General features: G+C 53.4%; 1 protein-coding gene across 3 annotated transcripts in view; it reads left to right on the plus strand.

Moving 5' to 3' along the window:
- The window catches only part of ZBTB7A (zinc finger and BTB domain containing 7A), a 29,763-nt gene extending 6,746 nt beyond the window's left edge, over positions 1 to 23,017 (plus strand). For all 3 annotated transcript variants that reach the window (XM_051971937.1, XM_051971935.1, XM_051971936.1), the window contains exons 2-3: positions 12,081 to 13,324; positions 17,373 to 23,017. In XM_051971937.1, the coding sequence (XP_051827897.1) occupies positions 12,096 to 13,324; positions 17,373 to 17,814 (1,671 nt within the window). In that variant the 5' untranslated portion in view covers positions 12,081 to 12,095 and the 3' untranslated portion in view covers positions 17,815 to 23,017. The remainder of the gene's footprint in view (positions 1 to 12,080; positions 13,325 to 17,372) is intronic.
- The last annotated feature ends 3,524 nt before the right edge of the window (positions 23,018 to 26,541 follow it).

Raw genomic sequence — 26,541 nt, forward strand, 5'->3', positions numbered from 1 at the left:
AATGTGTAAGGCCAGTTGCATTGCTCTTAGAGCGGATCGTATAGTGGTAGTAAAACAAGTTTACAATTAAGTATTATAAAAGGTAGGTTATGATAAGGACCAGCTTTGAGCTTTCAGAAAAGGTCAAATGACCTCTTGATCTCTTTTGGTTGGAGGGAAGAGATAATGGAAGGCTTAAAAAAAAGCCCCTGCCTTCAGTGCAGTCACATCCTCCTCCAGCAAGTGGTCTCAGTGTCTAATGCTGGAAAAGGGAGAGGCCTCTGGGGGTTGACCTAGGAAGGTGTAGTAAAATTCAGGATTTAGATTTTGAATTCCAAACAGTCGTAGAGACCATCTAGTTTCAGTGGTCTCCTTTTTCATTTGAGGCCCGCGAGGCTGGAGAGAAAAGTGATTTGCTTACAGTCACATCAGCTTTTAAGTATAAGGTTTAGTCTCAAACCCAGTCTCTCTAACTCCAGACTCACTGAACTCCTGGGAACAGCATAGTCGACTAGGAGAGGGGTCATCTCTGGACAAAAGGCAAAAATTGTATAGTCTTTCAGTTTCTCTTCTGAACAGTCCTTAGCATGGGACCAGGTCCACTAGGGGCTTAGTAAAAGTGGGCCTTTCTTGGAAGGAGGATTGGAGGGGGGAGAGAAGGGAGTTTTGTTAGAGTTGGGGCTGGGGGTGGGAGGTGTAGTAAGCCAGAATCACTTGCCGCCAGAAAAGGGAGTGGCTGGGGTCCTTGAGTCGAAGCAGAATCCTTGGTGGAGGATATACTCTGAGAGTATTTTGGCCAAGACCCTCCCATGGGTAGTTGGAATTCTCTTGTGTTGATAGGGGCAAATTGAAATCCTCTCCTTCCTCTTAGTTTTCCTCTCTCCCCTCCTTTTCCCTTCTATCTTTTCTCCTCCACCCTGAAGCCATGTATCTAATTCTGCTCTCCTGGTTCAATTTGGAAACCCGTTGATCATTTCTACCTCCGATTTTCTCTGACTTTGGAGCTTTGAAATGGGCTATAATGCAAACTTGTAGCTACAGGTACCATCTGCCTCCCTTCTAAAGCCTCTTGCCCCAACAGGCCAAGAGAATTGGGGAGCTGATCTGCCCTCCCCTCTTCATCTGGGCTTCTGAGCTTGGAGACTCCTGGGGGGCAGGGGGAGAGGCAGGTGCAGGCTTGTGAACCTGTTTCTCTCCAGCTTGCTTCTCTTCAGACTTGCTAACATTTAAAGAAAGTAAAGTAAGAAGTAATTTTTTGTTATCTCCCTGTCCTTGAGTGAGGTTCTCAGTTCATCCAGGTGCTAGGCATTCAGGGCTTTATCCAGAAACCCTAATCTTTTTGTCTTCCCCTTTACCTCCCCCACACTTTCCCAAAGTGGGAAAGATCTCTGCCCTGGAAGGTGCTGTTCACAGAAAATAGAGTAAAATCTAACCTGAAATATTGTCATTTTCACTGCCAGGATGAAAGAGAAGGGAGTTGGGGAGGGGGAGGACTGTGAGTAGAGGAAGAAAAGGCCCAAATTGGCCATTACTTTGGGTCGGCCCATGAGGTCTAATGGTTATCTCTGAGGAAAAGAGGTCTGTTCTAGCCTGCTGTGGTCCATTTGTGCATCTGTGTTCAAGTGTGTGTGTTGGGGGGGGGGGGGTGGTTGTGGTGATATTTTGCCCAGGATCAGCATTTCCCCCAGAGATAAGGGATAGGGATAGGATAGCAAGGTGTACCTAGACCCTAAAGGAGTAAAAGAATTGAAAGGGGAGGGTTAAAAGGTAGACCTTTGAGGTAAGTCGAGGCTGGGCTCCAGTCTCTTAAATTTGGTGCCCTCACAGAGACTAGCAGAGTGGCAATATTTGCCATTGCCCACTTACAGAAGGATTAGAGTCCCAGCACCTTAGAGGTGGAAGAGACCTTTATGGGCATTTGATTCAACCTCCTGTCTAGGGCGAGATGCCCCTCTGATCAGGCAGCTGGACAATGAGCTGCACCTTAAGAAGACTTGGGGGGGGGGTACCATGAGCTGTTGGCAAGTTTCTGAAGGCCTGTCATGAAGAAGAAGAATTAGCTTGGTTCTGCATGGCCCAGAGGGCAAAACTGGGAACTAGGCAAAGAAATCACAGGGAGGCAGGTTTCATGTGGATGGAAGGAAAAACTTCCTAACAATTAGAGCTGTCCAACATTGGAATGAGCTGCCGAAATAGTGAGCTCCCAGTCCCTGGAGGCCTTCAGCAGAGCTGGATAATCATTGCAGGGTCTGGAGATCATTTGTGGGTGATCTCCAGGACTCTTCGAAATTCTTGATTTTGTGATTAACTCTAAGATGGGGAGATCATGACTTCTGTTGATGCCTAGGTTTATTGTTGGATAACTCATGAAGTTCTTTTTAATGAGCTGAGTTCTGCCTTCTTTCCAGTTCCCTCTTAGCCCTTGTTTTAAACTTCTGGGGTTCCAGAGAACAAGTGTGCTCCCTCTTCTATAGGCCAGCCCTTTGCTCTGCTCTTCCTAAGACTTTGCTCAGCCAGTCGTATTTAGACCCTTCAAATGATTCAGCCTCCAGACCCTTTCTGATCCAGTGTTCACAGTTTGAGACTGAAGGAACCCACCACCATTTGGCCAACTTTAAGGAGGATCAGTGGGAACCTGCTCTTTGCTTTGGAGACTCTTGACTCATCAAATTGTGTCCTTATTAAATTGGAAGCTCTGTGAGGACTTGGGCATTCTTGCTGTGGGGCCGTTCTGGGGGTCATCGTGAGCAGGGCTAATAAAGGCCCTTTGCTAGCTCTTCCTGGCTTCTTGCAGAGAGACTCCCTCCCATCCCTGAGGTTGAAACCAACTTAGGTGAACTGAACAGGTGGAATTAAACCCAAGGGCCTCACCCCACCCCTCTATCCCCACCCATCTCCTGCCTTCTACTCCTGGTGGGTTCTACAAGTTCCCAGATACTCCTTCCCTTTTCTCTCACCCCTTCTCTTCCCTCCCCTCATCAGTACAGGATCTGCCCCTTTAAGGCCTGGGGCAGGAAGCCCCTCCCCATTTGGTTGCAATAAATCTACAGATAAAATGTCTCCCTGGTCTGTTTGTTCTGGGCCCTGCTGGAGGCTTCCTTAATAGGCCAGGCCAGACTGGCAGGGACAAGGGGAAGGGATTGCTACCCTCAGTCCCCCACCCTCTACGACCCCCCAACCCCAACCCCCACTCATCAAGAGGCATTCCTTCGTGATTAAATGTAGTCCTGATGACACAGTTGGGAATTGGCTCGGAGGTCAGGGTGGAGTAACTAGTTAGGAGGAACCTTGCAACATAGGAGAGTTTAATTATGAAGGGGGTGGAGAGGGGAACAGGATGGAAAGACTGAACCTGGGACTGTGGGGGTGGGGTGGATCCTTCAGACTTCTTTCCTTCCCCACCAAACTCTTTATATCCCAGGATCGGTGTCATGATGCAGCCTGCTGATTAGAGATCTGGACCAAGAAGCCCCACATAACATGGAGAGTACTATAACTAATGTGTATATTTATGAAGGGTTTTCCTTCCAGCACCCCATGAAAAGTATAGGCAATCTCCGTTTTATAGAACATAGTGCCTGGCACATAGTAGGTGCTTCATAGGTATTTATTGACTAACAGTATTTATTTTAAAAATTCTTATTGACTGATTAAATCCATTTGCCTATTGAATAATCAGTAAGTGGCTGAGCCACAACTCTGTTCTATATCCCCCAAGTCCAAATCTAATGCTTTTCCCCTTACACAGTACTCTGATTCTCATTTGCTGGGTGGACTGTAACTAGGTGACCAATCCCTAACTTCTGGGTCTCGATTTATCTTGCTTCTAAGTTGTTTGTGGGAGGAATCCTTGTCTCTAATTTTGGGGAGGGAAAGAGAGAGGGAGGGAAGGATGGGGGGGAGATGTTGTGGAGGAGAGGGAAGAGAGGGAGGGAGGGAGGGAGGAAGAGAGAGAGAGAGAGAGAGAGAGAGAGTGTGTGTGTGTGTGTGTGTGTGTGTGTGTGTGTGTGTGTGTGCATGTGCGCACTGAGCTCTAGGGTTAGAGCCACATAGAGCCAAAGTGGGTAGGAAGGAGCAAGGGGAGCAAATGGACAGAATAAATTCTAACCGTTCCTGTTCTAGGTAGTTATCTTGAAGATTTCTGTCCCCAGCTGCCCTTGGATCTAGATCCAGACATATCTCTGGATCCACCTATTGGAGGATAACTGGAAAGGGGAGGGGGTGGAATAGAGTGGGCCTTTCTCAGCTTCTTGAAGCCCATTTACCCAATCTGCTGAAGCTATTAATCTTACCCCTGGGGGATGGTCTTCGAAGAGCCATGGAAGCCCAGTGTCATGGTTCAATGGAAAGATTAATGAGCTTAAAGTAAGGCTTCTTGCTTTCAGTCTCCCAGTTGTGACCTTAAACAAATTCCTCATTTTTGAGCGTTGCTTTCCTCATCTATGAGATCGGCACTACTCAACTCACACAGTTGTAAAAGCATTTGCCCATCCCAGTTTCTCATTTAACCTTCACAGCCTCCCTAGAAGAGCAGTAGAACAGGAGTTACTACTCTCATTTGACAAATGGGAAAACTGAGTCCCTCCAGAAGGGAAAGGGAAAGGACTGGGCCAAGGTCAAACATGTATCTATGTTGGAATCAGGACTCTTAACTTTCAGGTACTTTCTACCAAGGCAGGATTGCTTTATTCACCTCTAACTCTGTTCTCTTCCCTCTGTTTTAGGGGAAGTTGTCCCCAACCCTTTCTGTACTTGTTCTTCAGATCTAGGGGTCAGGAGATAGAACCTGGTATTTTATTTCTTCTCAGTTCTGGAGGGGATGTAGCTGGAAGACAGCTTTGAGTCCCCTTAACCTTTCATTAAGCCTAGGCAGAGTGCCTGAAAGACCAGCTTTCATCAGGGAGGTTTGGGGAGGCAAGGGAATGCAATTATCAGCTGTCATCTCTGGGAAGAGGAGGGTAGGAAAGCTGAGTGGGTAAAAGCCAGGGGCTGCTGCTGGCTTTAATTAGCCCTGTTTTTCTAGACTTCTGAAAGCCCCTCCTAGAACCACTCGTTCCCTTGTGCCAGGACCCAATCCCCCTTCCCCTCCCCCACCCCTACTTTCCAGCTGTCTTTCCTCCATGAACAGAGTAGACCACTCTGCCACCAGGAAAATGAGATGAGTTTGAGCTATAGGCCCCATGGTCTAGGCCCTTGAAGCTTCCTGGGGGTAGGGCATTTTGACTGGGATGAGGAGAGAACTTGGAAGGTAATGACTCACTCTGGGGGTCTTGAGGCTGTCCTGTTCCACGCCTGCCAGTGATTTGCTTTGTGAACATTGTCAAGCAATTGCTTGAATAAGGCTTTCCCACTTTGAGGACCTCCTTTTCCCCATCTGACAAATGACTAGATTAGGCTTTATCCTTTCCAAAGTCCCCTTCTGACACTGTATGTGCTGTGTTTCAAGGGCTGTTTCAGATAATTTAGGATTGTGGCCCTAGGGAATATAATAATAGTAGATAGCTCTCACACAGTGCTTTAAGGTTTGCAAAATGTTTTACAAATATTATCTCATTTGATTCTCACAAGAACCCTGTAAAGCAGGTGCTGTTATTAGCCTCAATTTACATTTGGGGAAGCAGAGGCCAACAGAGGTCACAGCCACTGTCTGAGGTGTGATTTGAACCCCAAGTTTTTCTGCCTCCAAATTCAGCACTTTTTTCTTCTGTGCCATCTGAAGGGCCCTGAAAAGTATTTGGGAGGGGGGAGGGAACTGGTAAGGAACTTGGAAAAACAGGGTTACAAAGAAGTCGCAGGGAAAAGCGTAAAAGGCAAAGTAGACAGGCTGGTTCAGCGGCAGTGGTTATGGCATGACAGGTGGCAGCCAGCCCTAGCACTTGGGGACACATCAGGAGAAGGTGAGGAAGACACAGGATCTGCACTGCCATGGATGATTTGCCAACAGCATTGTTCGGTGGATCAGGGAGTCCCTTTGTACTCTCCATTTGTACTCTCGTAGATGCATTTATGTCCATTGGGTGAGATGAGCATAGCCCTGCTAAGGGGAATGGAATGAGTCCACGTCTTCTGGACTCTTCCTGCCCCTGGAGGTTAAAGGCCAGTGGTCATTCCCATATCTCAGGTTAGTTGAGGGAAATTTTAGGTTTTTGGTCTGGGGAGGGGGTATTCAGAGCTGTATCAGCACTGTGGCCCTCTCTTCAGGCTGATCCCTTAATGGGAAGTGGAACTTTACATAGGCAGGCAACATAGTGCCTTTATATAGGAACACCCACAGCTTCAACCACTCTGCCCCTGACCTTAGCTTCTTAGGTGGGCATAATCAGAGAATGACTTTGACTTCCCACATCAAATTTGGGCCTGACCCCATGCTTCAGGGGAAGCCAGGTGGAGGAGGAGGTCTGGTGCTGACTTGGGAAGAGAGTCAGGGTGAATTAAACACTAATCTGATTTAAAAAAAAAAAAAAAAAAACTAGGCTGGAAGTTGCTTTCAAAAATGCAAAGCACTTGCCTCAAAGTGCTTAGATTATTCCCATCTTACAGATGAGGAACTGAGGCTGAAAGGTAAAAATACTTACCCAGGCCTACAGCTGCTAAAGTAGCAGAGATCAGGGCTTCTGGTCCCTAATTCAGTGCTCTTTCCACTACATTATATGGTCTTACATCTTGCTGTAGATTACAGCTAATAAAAGTTTGGGCCATTGCTGCTGTGGCTTGTAAGAAGCAGAGCCAGAAGTCCTGTCTGGTTCTCCTGGACTCTGGGCAGTGGGGTTAGGAGTCAGAATGAAGAAGAGCGGGTGGGTCCTATGGCTTGAGACTGAACTGCCAGGACCAGTTTACTGGAGGAGATTTAAACTAGGCCTTGGAAACCTGGGGAGGATTCAGGAAGGATGAGGATGGGGAACAGCACTCTGCAGACATTGAGTCAAGGTCACCAAAAAAATTTAAATTTTTTACTTAACTTTCTGAATTTACCAAACACAAGATATGATGAATGTTTGCACATACACAGTAGAACAGAAAAAGAGAATCATACTGCAGTGAAAACAGCAGGGCTGTTGTGTAAGGCATGTTTTTCAAGAGAACAAGGTGAACCTGGAGCTTCCAGGGCCTGCTTGCTTCACACAATACTCCCTCATCTTTGTGAACAGAAGGACAGGGGGACAAGGCAATGGGTGGGTGGCCTGAAAGTGGAGGAAGCTGCCCAGAGGAGGAAGTGGCCTCATAGGTACAGAAGGGACAGGGATGGGAAAGAGAAAGTCCTGGTTGGAGGGCCGGAGCACCCATCTTCAAATTGCAGTTCTGCTGCTTAATACCTGTATGACTGTGGGCAAAAATCTTCCCTTCTCTGCGTCTGTTTTCCATGTGTAAAAAGAGTTGGACTATCATTCTGTGATCCTCTCTCATCATAATTCCCTTTAGAGCCAGAGACCAAGACACACACACACACACACACACACTCTCTCTCTCTCTCTCTCTCTCTCTCCCCTCTCTCTCTCTTTCTCTCTCTCCTCTCTCCCTCCTCTCTCTCTCTCTCTCTCTCTCTCTCTCTCTCTCTCTCTCTCTCTCTCTCCTCTCTCTCTCTCTCCCTCCCTCCCTCCCTCCTCTCTCTCCTCTTGTCTCCTCTTCTCTTTTCTTCTCTTCTCTCTCTTCTCTTCTCTTCTCTTCTCTTCTCTTCTCTTCTCTTCTCTTCTCTTCTTTCTCTCTCTCTCTCTCTCTCTCTCTCTCTCTCTCTCTCTCTCTCTCTCTCTCTCTCTCTCTCTCTCTCTCTCTCTCTCTCTCTCATTTTGTGTCCATCTTGTCTGGTATCTCATCACAACGACTCTTTTCCAGCTGGGGAGATGCTCGGGTGGGGTTGCAGCTGTGGCTTGTAAGAGGCAAAGCCAGCAGTCTCTTCCAGCTCTCCTAGACTCTGGGCAGTGGGGTTAGGACTCAGGGGTTGGGGTAGAAAGCATTTGACAAGCAGCAGTTGTGCTTTACTGGAGAAGCCCAAGCCATTTGCCCCATAGGATTAGCTGCTGAGTGGCCACTCGCTGATCAACAGTTGACTCTAGATGTCTATGGAGGTCACCTCTCCTGATGAGTTCCCATTAAATGAGGACTCGTGTACCCTGGTCCTGCCATATTTGATGGGACAGTAAACTCGGGAGGGGAAGAGTGTGTGCATCTGCCTTCTCTCTTTCTGAATACCAGTTGATTCCTCAATTTCTCATCATTCAGAAAGTCTTACTATGCCCTGCTGGGTGTCCAGTCTAATGCTAGGTACCCATGAGGGTGATAGAATTGAGACAAAGCCTAAGCAAGGGAAAGAGTCCCAAACCGATTACTGTGTTCCCTTGGGCAAAGATCCCTAGGAATAATAGTGGGAATGACTGTTACCTCCTTCTCATCCAAAGGACTGATGGGAGGAAGACCTAGTAGGATAATGGAAGGGAAAAAGCTTCCCCAGAATAAAACATCAGAAGGGATCTCAAGGCCTCGCTCCAGACAACCATGCTCTTCTGCTGATTGGTCCCTACTCTAGGCTAGTGCACTGAATAAGGGGAGGGAGGGAAGGGGAAGAAAGAAGAATTTGGAGGGTCCGAGACCCTGGGGCAAGGCCAGCAAATAAGGCTAATACAAGAATGGAGCCACATTTTGGGGGGACATTTAGACCTGCAATGTCCTTTGCTCCTAATCTTGTTGGGGTAAGGTGAGAAATTTGGATTTTACAGGGTTTTACCCTGTTTTACAGACCCACAAAATGAAGTTTATTATCCCAGCTGAGGTCTCTTGACTCCAAGCATTTGTCCCTCAACCCCACAGTTGAGATTAGTATGGGGCTTAGCTTGGGAAAGAGTGTTTATGAAGCTCCTGGCCTTCCTTTGCTGTCTTTTGGGCGGGTCTACCAAACTGCTGGGCCTATCTCCCCCAACTATGACTTGGGTTTGGTCTAGGGAGGGTGGTGGTGGGGTGCCAACTCAGCCTTATTGGGCACTAGAAGTGGTGCCAGGTGCCAGTTCCCTCCTCTGCCAACTTGCTGTATGACCTTGCAAAGCGCTTCCATTCTCTCTGTCTCAGTTTCCCCATTTATAAAATGTAGGAGTTGACTGGCTTCTAAGGTCTTTTCCAGCAACTAGATCCTATGAGTCTCTCTGGTCTGGAATCTTGGGTTGAGCCAGCACACACACCCTGCCTTCCCCCCCCCCCCCCCCCATCCTCTACCTTCTCAAATTCTCTCACCTTCTGCCCCCAAGTAGTGTTGCAGCAAATTGCCAACTCCCTTCTTCCCCTCTCCCCATTTTAAACTGGAGGAGAGGGGGAAGTTGGAACTGAAAGGGAGGGGAGTAGAAAGAACCAGACAGCCTTGATAAACAGCCAGGATGAGACAGCAGGGATGGAGGGGGGAGGCAGTAGAGGAATGGACTCCTGGGAAGTGTAGTCTCCCATCTTGCCTATTCTGGGGCTCCCAGAGGCCAGCCAGCACAAAAGGCACTCTGTGCATCCCGCCTGGGCTGCTGGGCAGGGTAGGGCAGGGCACAGCCCTCGTGACCTGCTGGCTAGCTGGCCCTCCCCCCTACCCCTTCCCCTTCTCGTAGCTAAGCTGTGGCTACTGCAAGTAATAATTGCCAACATTTCTATACTGCTTTAGAGTTTGCAGATCCCTTGATAGTGCATTAACTTGTGAGCTACAAAATACTTTTGTGGAGAGGAGACTCACTTGCCCAGCCTCTCCCTCTGGTCTTGTTTTCTTTCAGGAGCTCCTTCTACCAGACTTCTTCTCGCTGAGACATTTGAAAACCATTGTTTGAGGGATCCAGGTTAGCCCCTGGGATGAGCTTCCTGGTGCCACAGTTATTGCTAGGTCTAGGGCACAGAGAGCCCATCCGCTCTCTGCAGTGTTAGGGCAGAGAATAACTCATATCAACAACCCCAGGCCTTGGGGCCTGATGCAGGACATAGAACTTCCTGGACTTCTCTCAGGGAAGGTTTTATGGTCTGCTCTTTAGTCCTGGCTCCAACTAAAAGGAAGATTGGGGGTCCTTGCCCTGAAGCAGGAATGGCTTTGCTTTCATGAAGCCTGTGTCCGCCTTTCCTGTTGGCTAAGTGAGGAGAGTTGGCAGGGCCCTGGGGAGGCAGGAGGGGACAGGGCCTTCTCACTCTCCCCCAGCTCTGGGTGAGATTCCATAGGGAAGGGAGCTGGGTGGGTGGGTGGATGAGTCATGACCATGCAAGAAAAAAGCAGGGAGGGAAGAAAGAGAGGGAGGGGCAGAGAAAAAGACCCAATTCTAGAGAGCCCAGGGGGGACCAAATGGGAAAGACTAAAATTTAGAGCCTTAGAGCTGGGACAAACCTTAGGGAGCAGAAACAGGCCCAGAGAGGACCAGGACCTCACCTGAAGTTACACAGCAAGTCCGTGCCAGAGCCAGGCTGCTGGCACCACATCTGACTTACTAGTCAGGGTGCTTTCCACCCTACTGCCCTGCCGCCCAGGCACTTCTGGCCCATCAAGAATTGACCTTTCCTAAGGCCCTGTGCAGAGCTTGAGGAGATGGGGGGGCTGGGGCAGAACCTGCTTCTCTAGGGGGGAGCTTTTCATGGTGGGAAGGGCCCTATCGGGGAGTTCCAGATGGCAAACAGCCTGATTTCCCCATGATTACTCACAGGGAGGGCCCAGCACCGTGTCCTCGGGGGCTCTTTGTATCCAGAAAGCAGCAAGTTTATCCTGTATGATTACTGAGGCAATGTCATCTGTGGTGTGTGTGTGTGCATGTGCGCATGTGTGTTGACAGGTCTTAGGAAGCCCCGGTATTAAGGGAAAATCAGAGAGTAGACATTGGGATGCAGGCAATAGGCCACCCCCTGAGTGGCAGAGAAGGAACCATTCCTCCAGTATCATGACCACTTTAGACCCACCACTTCCTTCCTATCTTGCCTCCTCAGCCCAGACCCTGCTAGAGTCACTGTCCATTGTATTCTGCAGCTGCTCGGTCCCTAGATATCGGGAGTAGCCAGGGTTTTCCAAAATGGACCCTGGGCCTCAGGGCCCAGCTGGTGACTGGCTCCCAGATGAGCTGCCTCAATCCTTTCTAACTCTTGGTTTCTGGGACCCAGTAACCCTGTGCCCCCACTTGGTTTGTCTTTTTCTTTCATTTCTTCTATTGGTAGTTGGGCCTCCCAACAGGGACGAGAAAAATAGAGGAAGAGCTTCTTCATTGGTGCTTCATTGCTTGACTTGTCTTTTGGAAGCAGTGGAGAGAGAGTGGTGAAATCAGAAGTCCTGGGTTCAAGTTTTGACTGTCATTTTCTAGCTTTATGAGTACAGTGAGTCAGTGAATCTCATTGACATTCACTTTGCTCAGAATTTGCTGTAAAATGAGGGAAATAAGTTTGTTTTTGTGAAGAAAGCACTTCATGTACCTAAAAGCTTACTAGCTTCATTATTCATTAGTCTCAGTTCTGTGTTCAATTTGCTTTGTGACCTTGGCTAAGTGAGTTCCTCTTCTTAGTCTTATGTGGTCTTTTATGTCTCTTCCAGTACTCCTTGGTTAGCCTGCACTTGGCTGGGCCTCAACATGGCTGGAGGTTTGGGATGGGATCTCAATGGATCTACCTGTCTCTAAAGGGGCTTAACCTTGGGGTTCTTTCCATTTTCCCCAGGCCAGAGGATCCTCTGTTCAATGAGGGAGTCTTAAATAGAAGGGGCCCATGCAGCTCTGCTCTGTTCTCACTGAATAAGTCTTTTAGTTTAGCAGCAAGTCTTTCTAAAGGCCTCTCATGTCTTCCACCTGATGCTGGGGACTTGGGGGATAGGAGTAATTAAGAGTGTTTTTTATTGGTCTAGAGGGGGCAACAGACTAGAGAGAAGCTTGTCAGGGGCCATGAGGGTTCTGAGTAGGGACCTGGTGGGGGGGGATGTCTGAGGACCAGAAGATGTACCCCTAAGGAGCTCATTGGCTGGGGGGAGGCAGAGGGAGTGGCAATGGGCCTGGTGGATGTAGGGGTCATTGAAGAAGTAGGCTTGGCCCAAATGAAATGGGCCGCCTTGTTCTACTCTTCCTGAAGGTGGTGGTTGGGGATTCCGTGGGCACAGCTTCACTCTCCCCTCTCCCTCACCTGTCCAGATCTTGGCGTGAAAGATGGCCGGTGGTGTGGATGGCCCCATTGGGATCCCCTTCCCTGACCACAGCAGCGACATTCTGAGCAGCCTGAATGAACAGAGGACCCACGGCCTACTATGTGACGTGGTCATCCTGGTGGAGGGCCGAGAGTTCCCCACGCACCGCTCCGTGCTGGCCGCCTGCAGCCAATACTTCAAGAAGCTTTTCACGTCGGGGGCTGTGGTGGACCAGCAGAATGTCTATGAGATCGACTTTGTGAGCGCGGAAGCCCTCACCGCCCTGGTGGACTTTGCCTACACAGCAACCCTCACCGTCAGCACATCCAATGTCAGTGACATCCTCAACGCTGCTCGCCTGCTGGAGATCCCGGCCGTCAGTGACGTGTGCGCCGACCTCCTGGACCGCCAAATTCTGGCCAAGAATGACCAGATGGATTTAGTAGATCAAATTGATCAGCGGAACCACCTCAGAGCCAAGGAGTACCTTGAATTCTTCCAGAGCAACCCCATCAACAGCCTCCCTAACAACTTCCCGTGGACCAACCCCAACTTTGCCGGCCCAGAGGATGAGGAGGATGAGGAGGCGGCGGCGGCAGCTGTGGCGGCGGCCGCGGCCGCGGCAGCCACGGCGGCCGCTGGTGGTGAATGCAATGGCCTGGACTTCTATGCCCAGGGTGAGCGACCAAAGGCCAATGATGGTGACCCAGACAGCAGTCAGGGCCTGTGGCCCGATCGTGATGAGGAGGCAGCCCCAGGGGCCAGCCTCTTCCCCCCCTCACAGAATGGGCACTATGGAGGCCGCGGCGGTGGTGCTGGGGGCGAGGAGGAGGCTGCCTCCCTTTCAGAGGCTCCCGAGCCCGGGGACTCCCCCGGCCTTGTGTCGGGGACGGCCGATGGGGAGGACGGCGACGGGGCAGAGGTGGACGGGCTGGCCGCCAGTGCCCTGCTGCAGCAGATGATCACCTCGGTGGGGCGGCAGGCTGGTGGTGGGGGCAGTGAGGAGGATCAGCGCAAGGAGGACGAGGGTGTCATGGATTATTACTTGAAGTATTTCAGTGGCTCCCATGAGGGCGATGTCTACCCGTCATGGTCCCAGAAGGTGGAGAAGAAGATCAGGGCCAAAGCATTCCAGAAGTGCCCCATCTGTGAGAAGGTGATCCAGGGGGCGGGCAAGCTGCCCCGTCACATTCGTACCCACACTGGTGAAAAGCCCTATGAGTGCAACATCTGCAAAGTCCGATTCACCAGGTGAGGTGCCGGGGGCCGGCTGCCCGGGGCAGGGGGCTGGGCTTCAGGGAGGAAGAAGAGGATCTATGGGGCTGAGGGTGTTGGTCGAGGAGTGGGACTGACTGGCTGGGGCCCTCAGGGATGCTCTAGGACAGGGAGGGAGGCTGAGCAGAGGCCCCTAGACTGGGGCCAAGCCCTGCCTCTGATACTTCTCGGCTCGGGTGTCTCCTTTGGGAGGGGCTCTCTTCCAGGTCTACATGTAGTTCTTTGGGTTCCTCTGAGGCCTCTGGGTGGCTGTGGAAGGAGTGCCCTGGGGAAAAGGGCCAGGGGATCCTGAAGGTCTGGAGTCCAGAGCACTCTGCTCTGATCAGGAGGAGCCAGAAAGGGAGGAAGAGATCAGCCAGGCCAGGAGAGCGCCTGGGCCTGGGGCGAAGGGAAGCGTGCCCCCTCCCGCCTCCCTCACAGGCAGGGCCCAGCCGGCTTCTGCTACCGCCACCCCTTAGTGGCCTTCTCTTTCCCTGAGAGCTCCTCCTCCACCCCCACCCCCCCACTGCAAGGCAGTGACTCAGCTCTCCCCTGGGCCCAGCCTGGGGTTCCCCCAGCCCCACCCATGTGAAAATGGAAGAAAAATGCCGTTGTCCCAGGTTCTCTGTGGGCCCTCCCTGCACCCCTGGCTGGCCCCCTCCCCAGTTGGGGAGAAGAGGAGAGCCAGAGCCCGGGGGGAAAGGGAGAATGCAGAGACACCCCCCCCCCTCCCCATGCTAGGAGACAAGTAGGGGTGTGTCCCAGTCGAGAGGCCTGGAATGTCACTTCTGCCCCAAGAGCCAGTTCGTGTGGTGGAGAAAACCTGGCCCGAGGCAGGAAGCCCGGGTTCTGGGCTGACCTCAAGCAGATCACTTCCTTTTCTTGGCCCTCAGTTTCCTCTTTGGTCCCGTAAGAGGGTCAAGCTAGATTATATTCAAGATCCTTTTGCCCCTAAAATTAGAGAGCAAAGTGGTCTGGTAGAGGCTGCTCTTGTCAAGGCCTACCGAGCCCAGTGGCAGCCATTAGACCCTTGATCCAAGGGAAGCAGAAGCCCACATTCCCTGCCCAAGTCTGGCCAGACTGAGCCCCCTTGGGGTGGGTGTTTGGAAGGAATGGGTACAGGAGGTTTCCAGATACTGAAGGAATCGGTACCGGGGGACACAGCTGCCAGGCTGGCAATGCTTAGAGAAAGGTGGGGGATTGGGGGGGGGGACCACCTAAGAGTCTGAGAGACCGGAATAAGAATCCATGCAGACTTTTGTTAAGATCTAGGAGTGCTTTCTTTACCATGATCCATTGTGAGCCTGTGTACCCGAGTGTGGCGAACATGTGGTTTATTCTCCCATCTTACACATGGAGAAACTTAGGCCCAGGCAGGGGAAGTGACCTCTTTAGGGCTGTCTGGCTAATTAGTCAGATTGGACACCCAACCAAGCAAACTCCAAGGGTGACTTTACAGGTGATGCCACTTCGAGCCAGCATTCTACTCCCACTCCTTGGGACACCGGCAGAGTAGCCATGTCCCCTTCTCTCCTGAGCTGGGGGTCCCGAGTCTCCCCTGCTCCACTCTGTGCTGCCCCTGGATCCCTGGGGCCCGCTGGGGACTTCCCCGAGCCCAGAGCTTGGTTTCACTCTGAATCAAAGGTGGCTGTGCTGCAGGGGGCGTGGGTGAGGGCTGGCTCTCCTGGGCAGAATTTCCCCCGAGGGCAGAAGCCCCAGGTCTCTGGTGCCCTCACTCGCCTGCATCTGGGGATCTTTCCAGGGGACTTTCTTAGCCCGTGACGGGGGAAGGAGGGATGAATCTGGATGATGGGATGAAGGGGGATGAGGGACGCAGGCCTGTCACTGGGAGCAGCTCATGTCCCCTTTTGGCCTCGTTTCCTCAACAGTAGAATGGGGACAGTGTGTGTATTGCTTGCTGTGAAGAAAGAGCTTTGAAAGACATAAAAAGAAAGCACAAGAAAAACATGAATTATTATTAGCCCCATGTCAGTTATGGGGAAATCGAAGCTTATGAGGGGAAGTATTATGTCCCCGGTCACATAGGGGAGCAGTGGAGTGAATTCAAAAGCCCTCTGACTCTGGGACCTCTCAGCACTTGCTTCTCTGCCCAGATTTCTGTTCTTCTCCGTGCTCAGGGGCGAACACGGAGCCTTGTCTGCAGGCAGCCCCTTTGCTGGTCCCCACGTTGGCCCCTCAGGCTTTGGGGCCCAGGCCATCTCTCTTGCTCTGAGACCTTTTTTAACATTTGGGGCTGGGACTACCCCAGGCTTCTACCTCCCCAACCACTCTGGCTAGGGGTTTGAGGTACCCCCCTTGATCCTCTCTTGCTCTGAGACCTTTTTTAACATTTGGGGCTGGGACTACCCCAGGCTTCTACCTCCCCAACCACTCTGGCTAGGGGTTTGAGGTACCCCCCTTGATCCTAGGCCTGCTAACCCCTTGAGCTCATCTCCTCCTTCCCACCCTCTCTTAGGACCAGGAGTCAACAGGGCCTCCAGTGAGTCACCAGGCACATTGAGTAAGACAGGGGCCTGTGGCAGAGACTGGGCCGTAATTATACAGCATCACCAAGGGCTTAGGAAACCCACTGCCTCCCACCTCCAGTCCCAGCTCAGCAGGGACAGCTGGGAAAGGGCCAGGAAGGGACCCTGCCCCTTCCAGGCCGGGCTGAGGTAGCCGTGGCCAGGGCCTAGGACCCTGCCTGCCAGTGGCTGAGGAAAGGCAGGAGCTTCCTCACAGAGCGTGGAGGCAACCTGGAGAGCCTCCTTCTAGGGCGGGGATCTTGGGCAAGCTCCTTTCTCTCTCAGCGCCTCACTTTTCCCATCATTAGCCTTTCTCGGCCTTCCTCTTGGCTGTTGTGATGGCCCCACTCGGTGTGCAGAAGTGTTGCTGGCACTGGGGAGGCTCGGTCACTCAGCCAGCCCACAGGCCTCGAGTACTCAGAGTCACTGCCCGTCTGGCAAGGAGGGACCTGGCTGGGGCAGTGGAGGGAAGATCCGGGGGTCCCTCAGCTGCTGCTGAAATAAAGGAAGAAGTTGTGGCTTGTGGGGCGTCCCGCCTGGGGACAGGAACCCCCTTCCACTCAGCAGACAGCATTCTGGGGTGGATGAAGGGGTGTTCATGCCTCGGTCTCCCTGTGGAATAGGGCCTGGTATCTCTGCCTAGAGGCCTCTGGGAGCTCTGCACAGCAAAGCAGCAGCTCCAAGGATGGTTTGGGGTGGAAAGGGACACTTTTTGTTTCCTCCTGAACTAGGGGGCCTGTGTGGCCACTTGGAGTTCTAAGTGTGAGATTCTCTGAAATGCCTCGCCTCCTACCTCTGTAAAGTTTGGGGAAAGATGGGCAGGCAGTTTCTAAGCAGCTCTAGGAAGGGAAGGAGCACCTGCAGAGCCCCCGTTTTCCTTTTGAGGGTGATCAGAGCCCCATTGGAGATCCTCTTCTTTAATCTCTTTTCCGCTTTGAGGTTCCCTTGTCTCCAGAAGGCAGCCAGGTCCTAGGTAGCTCCAGGCATGGTGCGAACCTCTGAAAAGCCACCTACCCCTTCCTTGTGCAGTGTGAGGAAAGGGGAGATGTTTGTGTCCTGACGGGAGGGGGCCCCCGCTGAATTCTGGCCCTCCGGCCCACGCTGGGGTGGCTGACCCCGTCCCATGCCTTTGCTCGGAGGCCCTGGCCAGGGGCAGGAAGAGGGTTCCGTTGGAGTGAGTCACTCACCACGCTTAGTTCTGAGGGCCCTGGCTGTGGAGTCTTGCCTCCTCAGTTACTTGCTCTGTCCCGTCTGTGGCCTCGTCCAAGGCTCTGTCCGGTTCAGACTTATTCCTTATTCCTAAAATGACTTTGTTTCAGAGGTCCCACTAGGTGGTCCCCTCGGCTGTCAATCTGTGCTCCCAGACCCGTTCCCTGCTCAGAGCAGGGGTGGCCGGCGTGGGGAAAGCCCTCTCTCGTGCCGGCTCTGGTTGTCCTGGGTTCTGGTGGGGGTCGGGTGGCACCTGGGCAGGGAAGGGGCCTGGCCTGCCCCCACTGAGCCCCGCTCTTTGCCCCCCACAGGCAGGACAAGCTGAAGGTCCACATGCGGAAGCACACGGGGGAGAAGCCCTATCTGTGCCAGCAGTGCGGGGCTGCCTTTGCCCACAACTACGACTTGAAGAACCACATGCGGGTGCACACAGGCCTGCGGCCCTACCAGTGTGAGAGCTGCTTCAAGACTTTCGTCCGCTCCGACCACTTGCACAGGCACCTCAAGAAGGACGGCTGCAACGGAATCCCCTCCCGCCGAGGCCGCAAGCCACGGGTGCGCGACTCGGGGGCGGGGGCTGCTCCGGCCCCTGCACCAGTGGCCCAGGACGGCCGGCGCCACCGGCCCGAGAAGCACTTTAAGGAGGAAGAGGAAGAGGATGAGGAAGAAGAGCAGCCCCAGCCTGAAGCCCCGGGCAGGTTGAATGTAGCGGGAGGGTCAGCTGACGGTAACTTAACGACCGGACTCTCCTAAAACCAAAAACACAGAGAAAAATTCTATCTATATACAGATCTCTCTATATACATATATATATATATAGACATATATATATATGAAGCGTCACAAAATCTAGTTAGTTCTATCCTCCGATTTTCTCTTTAATGATGTTTTCTCCCTCCCTCTTCCAATCCCCTTCCCTTCCAGGACCCCATGATTTTTGAGAAGACTCTTTCTAGGCCTGCCATCCCCCTCTCCACCAGGAGGGGACCCAGGGATCTGGATTTTGGCCCATCCGAGGCCATTTTCGAGGTGGCATTGGTGGCAGGCTCCAGGCCCCAACTCCAGGACTTGATTTTGGGCCTGGTTGGGCTCTGGAGGGTTCAAGGTGGGGTAGGGGTGATTGACAGTTGGGTTTTTATTTTTCACTGGTTGGTTGGTTCCTTCCCACTCTCCCTCCCCCCAAGTAATGTCATGAGGGGTAGTGGGGAATGGTAGGAGTCCTTCTTCCTGAGTCTTTCAGACAAGACCTTAAAAGATGTCCGTCCGCTGCTAGTGGACGTTAAAATAGCCCCTTCCCCACCCTGCTCCTTGATCTTGCTCTGCACACCGCTGACCCCTTCCCTTTCCTCAGGGCACTTATTGGGGGTTGTCCCCACCCCCTCCCTCGCACAACTTTCCTATTCCCCAAAACCACCTTTCCTCCCTCCCCCTCCAACTCCTGCTTTTACTCTCCTGGGGTGTGGGGGAGGCTGAGAATGGGGGTCATGGCTCCTAGATGCCTACTTGGGCCCCCTCCCTCCTGGCCTTTGAAACCCAAATATATTTATTTTCTTGGGCTAATCAAGGAGGAGAGGAGGCCCAGGGATGGGGGGAACTGGGGAAATGGAGTGGGGTACACTGAGGGGATCCTCCCTCCCTCCTGCCTCTGCACTTAACTACTTAGTGTGAGTCCCTGCTCTGTGGGCTTCCTCTCCATCTCTGCAAACCCCCCCCCCCCCCGCCCGGCCAGGGTGAGCCGTATCAGGGACCCCGTCATCTCACCCTGCCAGGGGAGGTGGGGGGGCCACTTAACAGCCTGCGTGGCCTTGCCAGCCCCCCTTGGGGAAAGAGATGTTCAGAGATTAAAAGCCCTTTCCCTCAAAAAGCACTTTTTAGATTATTTTTAAAAACACCTTTCCAGAGAGGCAGCACAGGGTGAATGTCGGCAGAGAGAGGATGGAGGGGGAGGCGGGGTGGTCAGGGCAGCTGGTGCCAGGACCAGAGCCAGGCAGGTGGGGGAGGGAGAGGAGAGAGAGTGGAGATGTTTGATGCAGTGAAAGCAATAAGTAAAAAAAAAAAAATTTATAAAATGGAAGAAAAAAAGTAGAAAAAGACAAAAAAACCAACCACGTTTGAAGTCTTAGCACTTTGTGATGGAACGGGTACTACACTTTATCTGAATTCTTAATTTAAAAACATGTTTACAAGTTGCAACCAACTTCTATGGAAAATTAAAAAGACAAAAAAAGTGATTATTACAAAAAAAAAAAAGAAAAAAGAAATTCCTTTAAAAATCAATTTATTTTTGTAAAAAACAATAAAAAGAAAAACCCACTGATGCAGAATCCACTTCTGTTTCCCGCAGTAGAACCAGGAACTGGGCTTAGGGGGTTCTGTGATAGGACTAGAACCTTCTAGAACATTTGCCCATTGCAACAAAGCTTGAATCTCAGGCAGGAATATGGGGTTTTGTGTTGGGATGATTTTTTTTCTCCTTCCCTCCATTTTGTTCTCTCTTTTTTGGTTCTCTCATGGTTTTTCTCCATATCTTACTTGCCATTGTTGGCCAGAGATGTGGCCCTTGGCCCTAGTGGGTCTCCTGAGACGAGGGAGTGCTGAGAAAGGGCTCTGTCTAGATCACTTGCATTACAACCAGCTAGACCAGTCCGAAAGGTCTTTCTGAAATGCCTGCCTCCCGTTGCCCTGGGCCCCTCATGACCCCACAACCCCATTTCCTACTCTATGCCCATATTCCCTCAGGACCTGCCTTTTGGCTTCCTTCCAACATGGTGGACTAAAAACATGGCTCGAAGAGTCTGCCTGGAGCGGCCATCTTGAAAGGCCTGTTACCATTCAATGGGGCCCCAGGACGGGGAGGTACCCGATTTCAGGGCCTCTTTTGCCCGACACCCTTGTTTTTATTCTAAGGCACTGACTGTCAAATGAGGGTCTCTCCCTGGGATGCCCATCCCATTTAGGCCATGACTGGGGAAATGGTGTTGGGGGAAACCTCTTCCAGAGACCAGACCTCGCCGGGCCCTGCGGACAGGTCCCTCTGAGTTCTCACCTGTCGGCACAGCCCCGGTGCCCAGCCCATTCTCCCCCTCCCGGGGGCTTTCTGCAGTCTCTTGGGAGGAGGCGGCTTTGGGGTACCCCAATCCCGGGCCCCGGGCCCCGGCCGCTCTAACTCCTATACTCCTAGAGGGTACCTCTGCTTAGCACTGGCCCCCCTCACACATATGCAAAAACCCGGTGCGGACTTGTAAATAGACGCAACTTTGGAGTTCCTTCTGGTAAAGCCCCAAGCGGTGGTATCTGTTTCCTTAGCTTCAGCCGCCAGCATCCCAGCTCCTGAGCTCCCCCTTCCCTTTCTCCGCACACCTTCGAGAAGTTTAAAAAATTTAAAAAAGGGAAGTTTTCGTAGAAGGTGGCTTTAAAAAAGTCCCGCTCTCTCCCTCCCCAGATGTCTCAGGCCCACCGGGACAGGGACCCCCGCTTCGTCTCCCCCCCTAGGCGGGAGCTGGAGCCCGGCCTTGGCTGACTACTCTCGCCCCTCCCAGCCTCAGCCTGGCCTATTTCACACCTGAAAAATCACAGGGTGAGCTATTTTGGAATCACCATCTGCTCCAGGGAGGGAGGAGTGACAGGCTCCCCAGCAAGGGGGAGGGGAGCAGAGGGGGGCATTTCGGGGAACATTTCCCCAGGTGCGACCTCAGGACCTCCCCCTCCTCCCTTCCTGGGGCCCCTCAGCAATAAAACCAGTCAAAGCGACTCCCCGGCTGAAGCCTCTCGGCAGGCCCAGGGCCTGACTGGTCCTGGCAGGGCCTGGTGGGCAGCTGCATTTGGGGAACACAGATACCACCCCTTCATCTGCTGACGACATTAAGTTAGAAGGGGGGGAGGGGGACAGGACTTGTAGGCAACACTTTAACACGAACCTCGAGAAGGTTTGCACTAAACCCCAGCTCCTCTTCTCCCGCTGCCTGCCTGCGCGCCCGCCTCCCGCCTCCCCCTGTGCCCCTCCTGTCCCCAGGCCCGTTCTGCCTTAACCTCCTTCCCTGTGCATGGGACCTCAGACAGGCTGCCCGGCTCTCCCTGCTCATTCACATAGTGTATATAAACCTGGATTGATTTTATTTTTATTTTTAAATTAAGGTTGTGATAAAGTGTTGCCAAAGAATTATTGCATTTCAGGAAAAAAACAGAAAAGCAAAGTGTGTGTGTGTGTGTGTGGTGGTGGTGGTGGTGGTGGTGGTGGGGAACATGTGACGCGTCAACAGAAACAGCAGAATTGATTTGTTCCATGGTTTTGTTTTTAAATGACAGCAACAAGACAAAATTGTTCCTTCCTTGCATCGTGGTGAAGCCGTGTTTGTGCGTCCGCTACTGGGCCAGGGCTCGCCGTAGGCAAGGGCCCCGGGGGATTGGACGCTCTCCCCAGGAGCCAGGGGTCTCAGGGGACCAACCCCAGGGGGATACGGAGGAGGCCCCGGCCGGAGGAACTCTCCCCGTTCCCCTGCCGCCGGTGTCTCTAGACAGCGTCAGCCAGAGGGGAGCTCACGGCCAGGCTAGGGGCTTCGGGGGTATGTGGCCATGTCCCTGATGCTGCTTCTCCCCTCCTCTCTCCCTCTGAGATTAAAACTATAACAAAAACTCACCAAGACCATGCAAAAATACTATTTAAAACAGGAACCAGTGAATGTAATGTGATGGACGAGGGGCAGGAGCAGGATTGGGGGGGGGGGGTCTGCACTGGCTCAGCTGGCAGTCCGTGGGCTGTCAGGCAGTCGTACCAAAGTGTGCTGTCCCTTCCTCCGATAGGCAGGGATGGGGGACAGCCAAGGGCCAGCGCCAGGAGGCTTCCGGGCTTCCCGACGCCTGGTCCCGTCAGGGATATCTGTCCCTGCCTCCATGTTTAGGGTCCCCACAGCCATTCCACAAACCCAATCCCCCCCCCAACCTCCTCGATTACCTTTGTAACTAAGCTTCTATCTGTCCCTCTAACTCCCCTCCTTTGTGGGGGTGTCTCCCTTCTACCCCCCAAGGTCAGAGTGGGATGAGAACTGGGCAAAAGCCCTGCTTCCCAGGACAAAGGTACCTTAGAAGGGGTCGGGGGGTTGAGGATTGGGCTGTTGTTCTTTGCACTAATTAGACCCACTGACCACAAAGGGAGTGGTTCTGTTGCACATGGCCAAGGCTGGAGGTCAGCATGGAGGAAAGGGTTCAACCCAGGGATTTGAGGGCAAGAGAGAGGAGGAACGAAGCACTCAGAGATGACAGGGAGTCGGGAGGTGGGGAACAGGGGGAGGAATCTCTGTACTCTGGGGAAGCCATTCCTCTCCCCCCACCCCCCATGCCAGACACTTCCTTGCCCAGCCGTGAGCACCCCAGCTCCGGAGTTAAAGATTGTTCAGGCAGCCGGATTGGAGAATAGAAACCTATTTTTTAAGAAAGAAAGATATTTATATTTGCAGTTTATTTTAAAGAGTTATTTAAGCAGAGGAAGAGTGCGGCTGAGTCCGGCTTGAGCCTGGGGGAGCATAGTGTCTGCAGGACGACCGGGTCCCCAGAGCCAAGTCTAGCTCTCTCTATATATCTATATATACAGATTTAAACTTTATTGGGGCGTGTGGGGGAGTGGCTGTGTGGAGGGGGGGAGAGGCACACAAGAGTTTCCGGCCGATCCCTTCCTCTCGATGGTGGAGGAAGGGGGGGCTGGCAAGGTGGTCGATGGGGTTCAGAGCCCTGGGGTCTGGGGGGGTTCCCAGCCAGCAGATTCAAGCACAGAGAAGACATTCCATGGACTGTATCTGAGTGTTTATAACGTGTGGGAGAAAAAAGAAATGGATTAAAATGCACTTTTGGGGGAGGGGGGGCTTTAAAAATAATTTTAAAAACCCAAAAAAAGGACAAAAATGAAACGCAAAACATTCATTTTTCTTGTATATAAAGACCACTAAAAACAGCTGTAAACACCCCTGTTGGTTGCCTCCTTTGTCTCATTCTGCTTTGTCCTGGGGGAGGGAGGGAGTGGTTTTGGGATGTTGGGCACTGCTGCTTCATGACATATTGGGGGGCAGGGGGGAATGGACCAAACTTCCAGGAAGGAGATGAAGTCCCAAGGCCCCAGGTGTCCCTTTATTTCACATTCCAGGATGGGAGAACACTCCACATTTGGGGGATCAGGATTAGATCTGCTGGAATAGTTTCATTTCTGGATGGGAAAGTAATTTCTCTGGGACTTTTTGTGTCTCTGAATCAGTGCCACTCTGGTGGCCCACCTCCTCCAGACTGGCTAAGAATTGTTCCGGCCTCAGGGAAGGGGCCATGGGTGGGGGGGTCACAGGGCAACGATAGAACATGGAGGGTCGTCCCCCATCTCTGGTGAGACAAGACTGGGGTAATGGGGGGCGGAGCCAGGGAGACTAGGGGGGTGGGGGGAGCCCCACACCATGCTCATTCTGCTGTGAGGAGTTCCTTCCAGAGCCCACCTGCCCTCTTGGACTCCCCGGGCTGAGCTGGGCATCTCCCTTAACGGCTCCACATCTTTGGTCCAGTTGCTCCACCGGGTTTGTCCGACCTTAAATACCCCTGGGTCAGAGGATGGGAGTTGGAGCCACCCAATCAGAAGGATAAGATGGCCTCTGGCTCAGACTCCCCCTGCCCGCTTATCCAAGCACCTTACAGTTTATAAAATGGTGTCCTAGCAACGAGCCTGAGCATACATATCGTGCCCATGCAAATAGGCTAAGGGGCAACGGGATTTCATGCAGTGAGGGCTGAATCTTTATCTCCAGGGCCTACTTGCTCCCTGGCACGTGGGGGGCACTGACACACTTCTGGGATGGAGCCAGGAAGCAGACTTGTTCATCTTCGTTCCTTGGCCCATCCCGGACCTTAGGATGTGACGGTGGGCTGCATGAGGGGGCCTCTCGGGGGTCCCTTGGGCTCAGTTTTCCCTCCTGCCCCTTCACCAGACCCTGGGGGGGAAGGTACCCCTAGTGTGGGATGGCCCCGACTGGCCCCCTGAGGGTCTGCCTTAGTCTGAGAGGTGAATGATAGGAGTGGGGCCGCTGGGCCGCTGAGGGGGCCCTCCCTCGCCTGACTGCCCGCCGTCTCCTGGGCCCGGAAGGATGGTGGAAAGGAGAGAAGCCGAGTCTTCTCAGTGGGGGCTTCTCTCCCCCTCCTCCCTCCCAGATAACAGGACTCGGGCAGGGATGCCCACATCGCAGAGGACTTGACCGGCTCCCCATGTTGGCTTTCCAAGAAGGCAGAAGCTGTGGAGCTTTGGGAAGGGGAGGGGACCGGCCCGGATGAGCAGCTCTCTCCAGGAGCTTTGTAAATCCCCCTTTGATCCTCCCCCGGGAGGAATGTTATCCCCATTTTACAGCTGAGGAAACTGGCCCAGACAAGGGGACTTGCCCAGAGTCTCGGCTGGATTTGAATCCCCGCTCCAGCGCTGGGGCTGGGGCAGGTTAGGGGACAGGATCAGAGAACTCCCTCTGCAGAATCCCCGAACGAAGACAGCACGGAGGCCGAGGGGACCGCTGGAAGTCCCAAGGCTGCGTTTCATGCTTGTGCCTGTGGAGGTGAAAGCTAGAGCAGCTGCAGCAGTGAGGGACTCTCCGCGGCCCGCTGAGGACGGGGGAGGGGGCTGGCCCAGGTGGAACCCCGCTGTCTCCCCGACTCACCCGGGCTGCTCTGCAGAGGCAGGGGGCAAGGTCAGGTCCTTGGCCAGGAGCCGCTGGGCTGGAACACCCCCGCCAGGCCCTCTAAGCCAGTGCCAGGACCTCACCGCTGACCTGCCCTGACCCCCGAGCCCAGGGACCACGCTGGGGATTAGCCCGGGCCATAAGCCTCCTAGTTTTTAAGGCCGAAGGGAGATTTGGGGGCTCATCTCAGCAGCTTAGGCCATCCAGTTGTTTCTGGGTGGGGGTGGGGAGAGGGACCCTAATGCAGCCTCCTGAGACCTGAGCGCCTCTTTCACCATGAGCGGAGGAGGAAACTAGGCCGTGGTTTGGGGGAAACTCCCAGGGGAGAACTGGCCGGACCTGGCAGGCACTGATAGGCCCTTTCGGGGGTCAGAGGACTTCATCTCGCCTCTTCCTTCCCAATTATCTCCTGACCTCATTGCTGTGTGGCTCCTCTCGGAGCCAAGGTCTGTGAAGGGAGCCGGGGGCCCCGCCGCCGCGGGTTGGGGTGGGGGTGCAAGTGAGTGCGGCTGTAATCGGAAACAGTGGGACCCTGGAGGCCCCCAACCCGGGGAGACAGCCCGAAGCACCATCTAAAAGCGGGGGCTGAACGCGCCTTCTGAGGGTCGGGCCCCAGCACCCCCAGACTCACTTTCTGCAGCCTCCCCTTACCCAGGGAAACAAGGGGGCCAATTCTCCCGTCGGGGCCCGCCCGTCGCTCCTTGGCTAAGGCGAGCTCCGAGGCTCACGGCTGCAAGGTTCTTTTGGGAAGCATCTAGTGCACCCTGTCTTATAGACATGGAGACCGGGGGGCCGCGCAGACCCCCAAGTCTGACCACAAGAACGCAGCTTTTCCCTCCACAAGGGCGGCAGCTTGGCCCATCAGGGGAGCCACCTCTTAAGAGCGTCTGCTTTTGTGTAGCTAACCTGTGGCTGCCTTGGGAGGAGGCTGTGTGGTGCTGGGACATCCCGCCCGGACCCCCGGGGCCGCCAGTTAGCCCCGCGGGCCAGGTGAGGAGGGAGGACGAGATGGGGCGGGGGGGGCACTGTCCTTTTAACTGGAGCGGTGTAAGTGGGGTTTGGGGCTGGATTCATCTTCCCGACTCCAGGCCCAGCACAATCCACTCTGATGTTGGACACTGAGGGCCGACAGTCAGTGACAGAATGTACCTCGATTGTGGGAGTTCTGACACTGGTCTCCACCCCACGGCCTAAAAAAAGGAGACAAGTGACATCAGCGTGCTCCGTTGGGTCTCTCGTTCTGGGACCACCTGTGGTCAGAGGTGGGGTCAGAAGGCAAAGGTCAGAGGGGATGCAGTCAACCCTGAGGGGAGTAAGAAAGGCCCGGCAGTCCAGAGTTAGGGCAACTCCCTGAGGCAGGAGCCGGGAGGCAGGGATCTCCACTCAGGGGCTGACTCTGCCGTTTTAACCAGGATTTGACTTCCTGGCCCATTCAGTGGAAGGGGAAGAGGTTGGACTTGGGCATCATGAGACCCTACTTCCATCTGCCCAGGGCCTCAGTGCCCATATGGAAAGTGAGGATAACTCTGCTTGGGTTGGTCGTGTTACAGGGGCCTCGGGAGCCATCGTGGCTGATCCGGGCAGAACTGGGCCCTTCCGGAGCATCACTAACAGACGACCCAAGCTCCGGGAGCATTTGCGGTGAGGACCCGTCAAGAGCGCCCTTCTTCCGCCGGCTGGTGCTAGTTCTCGTGGGAGCCTTCCTCCAGCTTTAGCCCCATGCGAGGGACAGCCTGCAGCCGTGCCCCCGACCACTATCTGCACTCCCAGGGCCCCGCTCCGCATATGG

This window comes from Antechinus flavipes, chromosome 1 (assembly GCF_016432865.1).
Source record: "Antechinus flavipes isolate AdamAnt ecotype Samford, QLD, Australia chromosome 1, AdamAnt_v2, whole genome shotgun sequence".
Lineage (NCBI taxonomy): Eukaryota > Metazoa > Chordata > Mammalia > Dasyuromorphia > Dasyuridae > Antechinus > Antechinus flavipes.